General features: G+C 33.8%; 1 protein-coding gene across 1 annotated transcript in view; it reads left to right on the forward strand.

The window, feature by feature from the left end:
* Window positions 1-490: 490 nt before the first annotated feature.
* The window catches only part of HELRODRAFT_84693 (hypothetical protein), a gene marked incomplete at both ends in the record, with an annotated part of 55,440 nt that continues 42,031 nt past the window's right edge, over window positions 491-13,899 (forward strand). Inside the window, 8 exons of the mRNA XM_009025293.1 lie at window positions 491-547; window positions 634-831; window positions 2,628-2,741; window positions 7,144-7,304; window positions 7,628-7,742; window positions 7,963-8,094; window positions 8,212-8,259; window positions 8,591-8,639. Of these exons, the coding sequence (XP_009023541.1) occupies window positions 491-547; window positions 634-831; window positions 2,628-2,741; window positions 7,144-7,304; window positions 7,628-7,742; window positions 7,963-8,094; window positions 8,212-8,259; window positions 8,591-8,639 (874 nt within the window). The remainder of the gene's footprint in view (window positions 548-633; window positions 832-2,627; window positions 2,742-7,143; window positions 7,305-7,627; window positions 7,743-7,962; window positions 8,095-8,211; window positions 8,260-8,590; window positions 8,640-13,899) is intronic.

Raw genomic sequence — 13,899 nt, forward strand, 5'->3', positions numbered from 1 at the left:
AAATCATATTTTAAAGACTCAGTTTTTATAATAACTTCATACAATTATTTTTAAAATAAAAATAATTAAATTATAACTATAATAAACATGAAAAAAGAAAAGATTTGGTGTTCGTTGTTGATTTTATTATTGAACGTCATCAACTAAATAAAATGGCTAGCCCACCATTGCGGAGTGCATGGTTTCGTTGAGCCTGATCATCCGCGCATGAATATGTATGTATGTATTTATAGTCTTTATTTTTATATTATGTACAATTATACGGGTATATATAAACCTGTCAGTACATAGACAAGATCGTAAAATTTGCATAAATTGGAGAGTGTTTAACGCGGTGCTCTATCAATTTATTATTTAGTTTTACTTTTATTCTGTCATGTTACTTGTTCGACGATTGGTATAGTTTATTTATTACAATTGTTATTAATTTTGTTTGGCTAAACTAGACAGGAATTGTCCATTCAAAAAACGGTAAAACGCCGATTGTAATATGAATGCAAACAAACAACCGAAGAAAGATACAAAAATGAGGATTAGGGCTTTTCCGGTTAGGGTTTTAAAAATTGGAAAAAATCAATTTATTATGTGTAATTTAATTAATATTAAATGAAACAATATTTTTCTTTAATAAAGATGACGATGGATGAAAAATATGTGAACAGTATATGGTCTCTTCTAAAAAATGCCATCCAAGAAATTCAGAAAAAAAACAACAGTGGGTTAAGCTTCGAAGAGTTGTATAGGAATGCATATACAATGGTGCTTCATAAACATGGAGAAAAGTTGTATACAGGTCTCAGGGAGGTCGTTACAGATCATTTGGTGAACAAGGTGAGATATTGCTATTATTTAATATTAATTATAAAATTATATCATTTTAGATTAGAATATTTTAAAACATGGATCTATAAATCTATGAGCTTAGCATACTTAAAAATAACTACAAGTTTGGTGTGACTTGGGGAAAAGTATATTAAATTAAATGTTTTTATAAAATAATAAAATAGATTAAGTCATTAAGTTTAATGATAATTAGTAATAATTGTCTGTTGTGGGTTAGCCCAACTTATAGCAAATTACTGTGCAAATGCCAAATTTATAAATTTAACATATTTTTCAGTGGGTTCAATGAACTTTTTTACTCACTCATGAATAAATAAAACATAAAACATGTAGCAAAGTGTCAAAGTCAGATGAAAAATGTCTTACTAAGACTACTGTCCTTTAAAAATTTTGACTCAGAATCTGGTTAAATGTTTTCAATTTTAGACTCTGGGTTCTAACTCCCAGAAAAATATTTCAACTTTTACCTCAAAATTTCCTTTATAATCACTTCTAAATAAAAAATTCTTTTAAAGTTTTAATTAATTCAATACACTTAATCTTAAAATCAGTCAATATAGTTATTTTCCTTAGTAAAATTACTTCATATTTATGTTTTAAAACATTCTGAAAAAAATTAATGTAGTTTTATTCACATTTTATAAGCATTTGTCATTTTAATCAGCAAATATTTTCAGTATTGAAGATGATTGCATATCGCTACACATTATTCTTCCAAAAAAACACAATCTTAATAAATTTTTCTTTATTAAAATTAATAATATTTTTTGGAGTCAAATGAAAAAATCTGACTCTGACTTAGGCCTCTCAAAAATTTCTGACTTCAATACTCTGGGTATAAAAATTCTATTTCACTTAACTTTGCTTCATAAATGCTTATTGACTTTGAAAAATGTTTTGTCTTCTATCGCTTATGGGATCATAAATTTACTAAAAATCTTTGTCCTCATTATCAATCGAGATTTAATAATCATGCAAAATTGTAATTTAAGCAGAACATCTTCAAAAAGTCCTGTATGTTTTTTAGCACATCATCATTACTATGTCTTGAAATAAAAAAATATATGTCCTGGTTTAAATACTACCTCACAAAACTCATGAATAATCATAAACCTCATGCTCATGAGGCTATGTAGATAGTTACTGTTGTGGTATCTGAAAAGTGAAATAATAAGCCTGGCACATCAAAATTAGCCCTATTAATTTAAACTATATCATATTGTTTTTAAATTCAATTCTTATGGATTCATTTCAAGAATATTTTATTAATTTGTTAATAGCCAAATATTGTGCAGTGGTAAACAAGCACCAATTTAAAAATGGTGTTGCTTAATCGAGGTCTCAATATCGTATTATTAACTAATCATCATTTCTTGTTATTTTTTAAGGAGTCTTGTATTGTCTTGTGTCATTTGAATCAAAATTGCTATACCGTATCAAATCATATCGTTTTAAATAAGAACTAGATGCAGATGCTTAGAAAAATTTATTATGTTATTGTTTGAGCTGTAATGCTTAGTATTTAATGTTTTCAACTTTTGTACAATGTTTATATGGTCAGTAAAATATCTCAAATCGTATCAGTGCTGTCTTGAGTTGCTGTTGTATTTAAAAATTGCATAGTGATCTGGATCAAAAGCTAAAAATTTCTATCAAAAGTTTATCAGGCATTATACGTTTGTGAATTTCCACCATTTATGGTTTCTTTAAGAGAGGACATTTTAATCAATAATAATAACGTTTGTAATGCAATAAATAAAATGAGAATCAATAACATTACACAGGTTAGAGAAGAAGTTTTGGAATCACTACAAAACAACTTTCTGCAAGTTCTCAATGCTGCTTGGAATGACCACCAGACATCCATGGTCATGATTCGAGACATTCTTATGTACATGGTAACAATGCAGTTATTTTTATCAGTCACGCAATTTCATCTGTTTAATAATTCATACATCATCATCATCATGAACATGTTCCATTTTTTTCAAGGTCTGGCAGCTTGATGCTTATTCTTGTTTTTATCACAAAAATTGTGTCAAATTAAGAATTTTCGCTTGGCACTCCTAATTAATTTAGCACAGCATCTAAGCAGACATCGCTTCCTGCATCTCCTGCTGACAGAACAAATTCACTATCAAATGAGAAACTTCTCTATCAATCAATCAATCGTTTAGCATCCAGAAACCCAGTTCCCTGAGGTAGGACGTTGTTTCCTTTGCCATCAATTTTTTGCGCCTAATTAGACGATCAGTTGTATCCATTTTATTTAAATTTAAAGCTTTCATGTCTTGTTCGATTGTTTGCGACCAGGACTTCTTTGGACGGCCTTTGGGACGTGTGCCAAGTACTTCAACATCTGCAAGAGAAATTATGGCACTGTTTCCACTTCGTTTGACATGACCAAACCACCGCAGACGGTGTTGCCGGCATTCGTCCTTTATATCATCTAAACCAGCACGACGCAGGATTTCGGTTGATTTGATGTGGTCCCTCAGACTAATTCGTTGCATCCATCGGAGCATTTTCATGTTGGTTCGTTGAAGTTGTTGTTCCAGTTTGGTTGTCATTGGCTATGTTTCTGCACAATATAACAACACCGGACGTATCACAGATTTATAAAGTCTTGATCGTAGTGGTAGCGGGATGTCACGCCACATCAATATAGAGGCAATGAGATGCCATTTATTTCAGGCTCACGTATGCATGCTCGAACGGCAGCTTCAGCTGTTCCAGTACAATCCAGAACATTTCCTAGATATTGAAACAATGTGACTTTCTCTACCTTAATGGCTCCAAAAACATTGTTATTTCGAATTTGTTGTTGTGGATTGATGCAAGCAGGACAAACAAAATTGGAAACTTTAGATAAAGTACCAATTTTTTTTGAATAACGTTTGTTACACCACTGGTTACACTGCTGACACTTGATTGAATTGTTACCTGCACCAGCTTTACAAACTGAACAGGGCCATCGTCCAGTAGCTGTGGATTGGATGGGTTCACCAGTGTTCATTGCTTTGGTTTTGCTGATGTTGACTTTGAATCCATGATCGGCCAGTCTGGTGTTCCAATCTTCAAACATCTGTGCTGCATTTTGCTCAGAAGTGGCTTTAAAACGATATTATCAGCACATATTAGATTCCAAATTGTCACCAGTGCTTATTGGTTTTGTAATTTCTTCCATCACAGTTATAAATAACAGTGGACTGAGAATCGAGCCTTGGTGAACTCCAATGCAGATGTCAAATGTATCTGTGTTTCCAACCGTTGTGCTGACAAGAGTCTTAATGTTCGTATACATTTCCATCACAAGTCGAACAAGATATTCTGGAATGAGTTGTCGACTTAGACTCCACCTGATTGCTTCACGGGGAACTCGATCAAATGATTTTTCAAGGTCTACAAAAATGTGTGATAGTTGTTGATGCTTTGTGTTAACCGACGTTAATCTTCTCAATGATTTTTTCGACAATTTTCAGGAAGTGTTCTAACAGACGTATACCCCGATATGATGAACAGTTCAATGGATCACCTTTGCCTTTGTATAGCGGAACTGTCATGCTATAGTTCCATTCAGTCGGCATTGAGCAATTTCTCCAGATTTCACGGCAAAGTTGTAGTAACGTTTGGATACCTGCAGTACCAGATGCTTTGATAATGTCATTTGTGAGTCCAGAGGACCCTGCTGCCTTTCCATCCTTCATAGCTTTCAGAGCTTCTGTAAGCTCCTCTACAGTGATGTCTGGAATCGGACCTTTCATTGGTGGAGTGTCAAAGTTGACATTGATGGGATTTGTTTCATTTAACAGTCGGTTGAAGTATTCTCTCCACTGTAGCTTGATCGCATCTTGTTCAAAAACCATTTCATTTTTGTCGTTTTTGATACTTGAAGCACCAACTATGTCTTTTTCGTACGCTTTGCTTGTTTTGCTATACGATACAGAGATTTCATTTGTTCACCTTTGCTTTTAGTGAGCCACTCTCTAAAAAGTTAAAATTTGACAGATGGAAAAGTGTTATTGAAAAGAAAGGGTTAAAAGTTAATATTGGTAAGACGAATGTAATGGTGAGTGGGGAAGGTGGGTAGCGAGTGATAAGTAAAATAGACCCCTGTGGGGTATGTGACAGGAGAGTGAAGGCTAACTCGGTATTGTGTATAGGATGTCAGAAATGGGTGCATAAGAGATGTAGTAGTGTGAGGGGGGCACTGAAAAAGGTGGAAGGCTCGTTCAAATGTAAGAAATGTGTTCATGGTGTGATTAATAGGACGGACGCAAGGACGGGGTTGAGTGGTGGTATTGAAAGAGTGGAAAGCTTTGTTTACTTAGGGGATAAGCGGATGGAGGATGTTTGAGCGCAGTTACGGCTAGAGTTCGTGTGGGATGGATGAAATTTAGGGAACTGGGTGGGGTATTGTGTGGAAAGAAATGGTCAGTGAAGATGAAAGGGAGGGTATATAAAGCATGTGTGAGAGCAGCGATGGTATATGGTGGTGAAACTTGGGTGTTGAGGAGAGAGGAGGAAATGTACTGCAGAGGGCTGAAAGAGCTATGGTGAGGATGATGTGTGGGGTTAAAGTGAAGGATAGGAGTAGTACAGAGCTGATGTCAATGATGGGACTTAATGAGGACATTGTGACATTGATAAGGAGATCGAGATTGCGGTGGTATGGACATGTGTTGAGAAGGGATGAAAGGGTCGGGATTAGGCGAGCGTTGGAGTTCGAGGTTGAAGGAGTGGTAGGAAGGGGTCGTCCGCGATTGGGATGGAGAGAGCAGGTGGAGAAGGACAGGGTGAAAGCGGGGTTGCGTGATACTGAGGCGAGTGACAGATGTGGATGGCGTCGAGGGGTATTTCGGTTTCATCATAGGTAGCCAAACGGCAACCTCCGATCTCGGGGAAAATGTCGTCTAAACGTGTGTTGTTGTTGTTGTTTTGAGCCACTCTCTGCACTGATCTGTCCGAGCCAGTGCGACTTGACGTCTTGCATAGTTCTTCTCACGGAAAATTTTATGGTCATCACCATTGCTTGTATGCAGCTTTCTTTTCAGCTATGGCATTTTGTACACTGTCATTTCACCACCAAGTGTCTCATTCATGCTGACGTTTTCCACCAGTTTTCCCACAAACTGTAGTTGCAGCGTTCATTAAAATCTGTACTGGCTTGCGATTGGTGGTCTAACTGTGTGGCGACAATCTGTTGAAATTTTTTTCGATGAATGTTGCTTTTCAACTTCAACGATTTGATTCTTTGGGACATTTGTTTATACTTATGTTTTGACAGTTCGACAACCAGGTCTGCCACAAGGAGTCTATGTTGGGTGACACATGATTCGCCAGGTATAACTTTGACGTTTTTGAATAGCCTTCGGTGTTGTTGCTTGACAGCGAAGAAATCAATTTGCGTGGCTGATGGTCCACTTTTGTATGTTATGAGATGCTCCAACCTCTTTCTAAAATATGTGTTCTGTAAACAAAACCCGTGACTTTCAGTAACCTCAAGGATGCGGTTGCCATCTTCATTCCGTTCTCCATAGCCAAAACCGCTATGTACGTTGTCAAAACCATCTGTTTTCTCTCCAACGTGGCCATTGAGATCGCCTCCAATCAGGATTGTTTCAGATTTTGGTATTGTTGAGATGGTGTCAGAGAATGTAGCCCAGAAGTCATTTTTCATCTCTTCTGATTCGCCTGTCTGTGGTGCGTATGCAGAAAAAATAATAATTGTTTGCTTTTCTAGGCGAAGCTTGATCCACACGAGACGTGAATTAATCCTTTTAATATCCAGGACTTTTTGGGCTAGCGGTTCACTGACAAAATTCCAATACCATTTTTGGCCGCCTTTTGACCATTCCAGCATAGTTTATATTTTATATCTCATATTTATATTTTTTATAAAAATGAGTAACTTCTCTCTACCATCAAATTTACCTCACCTGTTTTTCTCTCTTTCAAAAGTTGCCTGCTTATAAATACACTTCATACAATTAGTTATCGTTTATAAACATTTAAACTTTCATGGTTTAACTATTAGAACAGAAATTAATTTAAAACCATGTTTTATTTCACCTTGTTTTTCAGATGCCAAAAAATTTTTCATTTTCAATTTTGAGTTTCTAAATTGTCAAAGTGTTTCTACCTTGCCAATGGATGTCAATTATTTTGTTAGAAAAATTTGAGGGATTTTAAAATATTCGTCAGAATCCAATCAATCTATTTGATTGAATTGTCATAATAGTTTATTTTCAGTATTTCATTCCCCCTAATTTAATCTCCATTATCAATATCTTATGACAGGATCGAGTTTATGTACAGCAAAACAACGTGGACAATGTTTATAACTTGGGTCTCATGATATTCAGAGATCAGATCATTCGCTATCCACCCATCCATCAGCATCTACGAGAAACACTTCTGTCTATGGTGGCCAAAGAAAGGAAGGGAGAAGTTGTTGATAGGTTCGTTTAATCTGTTTTTTTAGTTCGTCATCTTTTTCTTCTAACCTTTACCGTCGTTATATTCATTTTTTTTATTGCATTCGTTTTAATCCTCAATTTTATTCGTGTTACAAATTTAATGTTTAATTTGTTTATATAACATTTATATGCTGTGAATATTTGAGTGACCACTGTTCCTTTATGTTTCTTCTGAGCTGTGATGTTATTTCAGTCTGATATTGTATAACACATGTTTATTATGCACTTAATTTTTAACCAAATCGTTTTTATACAGATGCTTTTGTGAGCTATAATCTAATGCTCAATTTTTAACTGAATTTCAGGGGAGCTGTGAAGAACGGATGTCAGATGTTGATGGTGCTTGGCATAGATTCTAGGGCAGTTTATGAGGAAGATTTTGAAAGACCCTTCCTCGTGCAATCTGCTGAATTCTATAGAGTTGGCAGTTTGTTCTTAAAAATCATTTTATAAATATATTATTAAAAAGCTTATTACTAATGGCTGTTTATCACTTGCCAGCTATGAATAATTTACTGTTTCTTTATTCTTCAAAAATTTTTTGTGATCAGTTGTTTACAAATTGATGAAATAATGAATTTAAATATTATATTGCAATTTACAAACACAAAAATTATACAAAGAATAATTTGTTCCTCAGTTGGAAAGTGAGAAGTTTCTTTCAGAAAACAGTGCGTCAGTGTATATAAAAAAGGTGGAGGCACGAATACTCGAGGAGCAGGAGCGAGCAGTTCATTACCTGGACAAGTCAACCAAGGAACCGATAGTCAGAGTAAGTGTACAAGTGGATTCTCTGTTTTTTTCTTATTATTTCTATGTTATTAATTTTCCAATATCTATCATAATAAGTCACTAAATAATGATAACTAATTTTTTTAATATTGCAAAGGTTGTGCAAGAAGAGCTGATTAGAAAGCACATGAGAACAATTGTTGAGGTGGTTATTACTTGCAATCTCCAATTAGATTGATTGTTTTTATTGCATTGCAGTCTGTTTGCATTTTGTCATTATTTGTAGATTGACGTTATTATTCCATTATCAAACTTCTATTTATTTATCTTCTATTTATCGAACTTCTTTTATCTTGTATCAGTTTTGTTCACATATCAAAGTTGTTCACAATGTATCAAGCTTGATCACAAGTCAAACTTTTTCTTACCATACTTGTTTTGTTTGTTGATCATTCAACTTGATTGAAATTGTTTATTATTTAACTTAACTTTGTATAAAAATTTACTCAGTTCATACATCCAATTTATTTTTGCAGATGCCAAATTCGGGAGTTGTGCATATGCTGAAGAACAACAAGACAGAAGGTAATGCTTCATACGATATTATTTAGTTTTTTATATGCAATTTCTTCATATCAGTGTTTATTATTATATCACTTTCATTATGATTGTTGTGTTTCATGGTGTGATGGGCAGTTTAAATGATGGATAAGAAAAAATTGCTTATATATTTATGCTTTATATATATATATATATAAATATATATATATATATATATATATATATATAAATATATATATATATATATACAATATTCTATAAATTCTACCGAATGTTTGGCGTTAATATTTTTGTAGTTCGTTTTTTCAATTTTTCTCACTAAAGTTTTTTGGTGAACGTTTAGTTTATTAAAATTCAAAATAAACTTATTTTACGAATTCATGCTGCAAATAAGGCCATATTTCGATTCCGAATGAATCATCATCATCTGCTGTTAATATAGGGAAATATTGACTTTGTCAAAATGAACTTAGATGGAGATTGACTTTGTTAAAGTGAAATTAGATGGAAATTAGGTGTCAGGTTTCTTTATTGGCTGGTCACTTCTTTGGTCTCCTTTTCTTCATCGATAGCATCATATTCTTCTTTGTCACTATTTACAATGCTAGTTTTTATTACTTCTTTGTTTTCGTTGTTGGTTAAGCGCCGGGTTGGAGGTGAGGTTATCATTTTTGTTGTTCCAATCGCTTGGTCCCGACACTGCAATGTCTCTAGACGATGTCTGCAGCTACGTAGTTGGTACATTCAACGATCTTAGCAGCACGATTTTGAATTGACTCGAGACGATTAATTAATTGATTTGAAACTCCGTAAAAAATGCTGTTACAGTAAAAATGCTGTTACAGTAATCAAATTTTGAGTGAATGAATGCGTGAACAAAACATTTCATGGTGTCGTTATTGATTGATTTTTTTACTTGCCTGAGTAGGCGAAGTTGATAGCAACAATCTTTAATTGATGACTTTGTATGTTGATCCATTGACATTGCGATATCAAATACAACGCCCAGATTTTTAACGGAAGTGCAGAACTTAACATTAGAACCACAGATGTTAGTATTAATCTTTTTTAATTGCTGCCAAGTACCGACAGGCAAAATTTGTGTTTTGTTTTCGTTTAGTTTCAGCTTATTATTTACCATTCATTCATTTAATTAATTAAAACAACATAAAACTATATCAACCATCGCATCAAAACCAAGGTCTGTGTTACCGCAACCAATTATTTGCAAATCATCCGCAAAGGCATGGTATCTGAAACCATATTTTTCAATAATAGGAAAAACATCGGCCGTGTACAATATAAACAAAAGAAGCCCTACAACAGAACCTTGGGACACACCGGAAATAACAACTTCGACATTAGACAGATAATTATTGAAACAAACCTGTTGCGTCCTACCAATCAAATAGGATTCGAACCATGAAGCAACCGCTCCCGCAACACCAAAACGACATTTGAATTTATGAACAAGGAGTTATTGTTTGACGCAGTTAAACAGCGCTTATATCTAATAAAGCCAAAAGTGAAACATTTTGTGAATCCATAGATGCAAACACTTCAGAAGAAATATCGATCAGAGCAGTTTCAGTAGAGTGATACTGCCTGTGACCAGACTGATGGATTGGAATTAAACTATGCACATTCAAATTATTTAAAAATTGTTTTATAACTAAACGTTCAACAACTTTTGATAAAAAAAGAGGTTGGAAATTGGGCGATATCATTTGCAATATCATCCTTATCAAGGGATGACTTTTTTAATAAGGGAGTCACAGCGGCATGTTTTAATGCCTTAAGAAAATAACCAGCGTCAAAACACAAATTGATAAAAAAAATGTGAGAAACGGTATGAACAAATCTATATATTGTTTGAAAATACGCACAGGAATAATATTGAAAAATGTATTTGTTGGTGAATTGAGCACACCTTTCTTAAATTCATCACAAGAACATGGAATAAAAAACTGAACAAGTCAGACAACCCTAAATCACCAGGAGCACTGGGAGGTTCAAGCAAGGAATTTGTATGTTCTCTAATTTTTTCAATCTTATCACTAAAAAATGTTGCAAATTGTGATGGGGTAAACTTTATGTTAGATTCATCAACTGAATAACTGGTGGAAGATTTACCTAATAATTTATTAATGGTTGTCCACAATTTTTTAGGACTAGATTTATGAATAAGGGTCAAGTTTTTGTAATACAAATTTTTGATTCAGTATAAACAATTTTTTGAAAACAGAACCTTTTTCCAGGCAACTTTATTAACATCGTTAGGGTTTTTTCGATATGCTTTTTCCAGTTTACGACAAGCTCTTTCCATACGTCTACATTGATCATTAAACCAGGGAGCAATGAGGGTATCATTGGACTTAACGTAATGCGGTGGGGCAATTACATCAACAATTGATTGCATCTCTTTGACAAACAAATTGTAAATAACATCGGGATCTTTTAAATCAAACGGACCACTAATAAAGGATTGAGAAAAAAGATTTTCAAACAATGTACTCTGGATACGATCCCATGGCCGAACTAATTTTTTTAATATTATAGGCTTCCTATTAACAAATGAAAAAATAACCTTGATGAAGCTATGGTCTGAATGAACATCACATGAAAATATCGTGCAATCCTTAGGTGGAAAACCAACCAATGAAACGACGAGATCGAGTTTTCCACCCAAGATATGGGTGGGTCCATCAACTCGACAACAAACCTGAAACGACTCAACAATATCCAACAATTTAATGGCATTTAATTTTTTACATCTTTCAATGTGAATATTAAAATCACCGGCAACAACCAAAAAATCAGATGAAACTGAAATGTCTTCTAAAACCAATATCAATTTATCAAAAAACAATGCAGAAACTGGAACAGAATCAGGTATGTAAATGGCTAACAAAACAACATTTGGTTTATTTAAAAAAAACTTGTAGTGATGGCTTCAAAGTTCTGAATTGGGGGAAGTTCAACTTTTTTTAAATTGAAAAAACTTAAAAAAAAAATTATACCACCATCGTTAGGATCACTAGGTGTAATAAAATCAACGTATGAATAATTAAGTGGCATGGCTAAACGAACAGTATCAACCCCCAGTGAACCATGCCATGACCCAGTGATAACAAAAATGTCTAAATCCGCAGACAAAAAATTATAAATAATTCTAATTTTGACGTAATAGTCCTTATATTAACGCTAAATTAAAAAATAATTTGTGGCGTTTTGGGTAGCTTGATGATTTTCCAACGTCCGATCGGACTTATACCTTGAACAAAAAATTCTCACTACCAGCCTCCTTGGTTTTAGCCTCAGACACCAGTGATTTGAGCTCAGAACGTTGCTCTGGAGTCAAATCATGGCTAATTTTAACTTTATTTAATTCACCGTCGAATGACTTTATTTTAAAAGACGCTCTCATAATCAACAATTTGAATGTAGCGTCACCGAACCTAACGATGACAGGTCGACAAACTTTGTCGCTTTTTCTTCCTTGTCTTGAAATTGCCAAAGCGTTGTTGATACTGAAAGCATCACCGGCTAAGGACTTTAAAAGAGACATAACAACATCTCTGTTTTTACTTTCAGACAGATTAAATTAAACAATGTTGTTTTCTCGTTCTTTATTATCATTAACTGTATTCAACGTCTCTTCGACAGTTTTTACTTCAGTGGATATAGCATCAATATTTTTCTTGTCAATACTGGACCAAGTCGTGCTGAGTTCATTTTTTAAGTTGCTAATAGATTTATCAAGCAAACCATCAGCGTTTGATATTTGGCTTAATTTTTCTCGGCTTAAATCTAGGGAGGTTTTTAATTGATTCAATTCACGCCTTATATTGTCATTGCTTTCTTTAATTGACTTTATCTGTATAAAACATTCGTCTTGTTTTTCAATAAGTTTATTGACAGTGTTGAATCACTTAGAAAACTTTCGACATTCATCGCAAAAATATTTCAAATTTGCTGTATTTTTCAACAATTTAAAACCCTCGTCAGTCAATTTAGCACACTTAACATGACTGTAACATTCACAGTACGAACATTTGATGCCTTCCAAAAATTTGTGCTTTATCTCTGCGCAATAACAACATGTCTTGAACATTGTATAAACGATCTTTGGTAACAGACAGGTGAAAGGAATGTATTGAAGGTGACCTTCAAGCAACTAATAAATGTCTACTAACTTCTTATCTTTGAATAAAAACAAATCAAACGATAGTTCTTACAACTTAATTCTTTAAACGTAACTGAACTAATTATTATTTTAGTTCAAATTAACGTAGTTAACCAACAAAATTATATAATTCCACCGGAGCAAAAATTTAGTCGTGTGCGTGCAATTAGCAAAGATATACATTTTATATATTAGGGTGTCCCAAAAATATGAAGTTTTAAAATATTGATGTCTCACCCCATTAAATATATCTGTATGGTAACAGTAATTTACCTGCTAAATTTTAGCCCATTTGGACAATGTGTAGAGATTTGTTTATACAAATGAAACAAAATATATAATTGTGAAAAAATATATAAATCTGCAATGCTTTTTATTTTTTAATTTCAAAAATTAGGTCAAAAATGATTGAAAAACAAGATTTTATTGAATTTCAGTTCGCTTGAATATTAATTAATGTAAATAATTCAAATTTTTGCTAGCAGTTCACGATTATATTCTGCAAAGTTTTTCCTATGCTGTTCAACTACTTGAAGCAAAAATTGTTTCTGCTCTGCGTCTTTGGTGATTGTTTCATTGAAATGTTGTACCAACGCTACTCCCCGTTCTGCAGAGTCATTGATGCAAACCAGATTCTTTACAAACATTGCTGCAACTTGGAAAGAAGGAGTATCTGACCAGTTTTCAACAAGTACATCAAGAAAACTGGCATCAATATTAGATGTTTCAAAAAATGTTTTAGACGCACGCAAGTTGTCAAAACTTTGTGGTAGTGTTTTCATCAGATGCGGGCCTCGATCTGCTTGTATTGTGCGGACAAGATCAGTCTTTTCTTTGTCATACAGGAGAGATGAAAAAAGAACAAGAGTTGCCAATTCTGGACTCATGTACCAAAAATGACGCAGCATCATTTTTAATCGTCAAACCAAGAACTGCATCGTCATAGTCATGCAAACGCTGTATCAACAAAATATCATTCACAGGTGCATCAGCAGTGAGCCTGCATGAAAACCATGACTGAAGATAAACACAAATGATAAACCGATTCAAACGTTGAATACCTTGTAATTCTCGAGCTGTTTAAGTTAAAAATGGTTT

The sequence above is a fragment of the Helobdella robusta genome, assembly GCF_000326865.2.
Source record: "Helobdella robusta unplaced genomic scaffold HELROscaffold_41, whole genome shotgun sequence".
NCBI lineage: Eukaryota > Metazoa > Annelida > Clitellata > Rhynchobdellida > Glossiphoniidae > Helobdella > Helobdella robusta.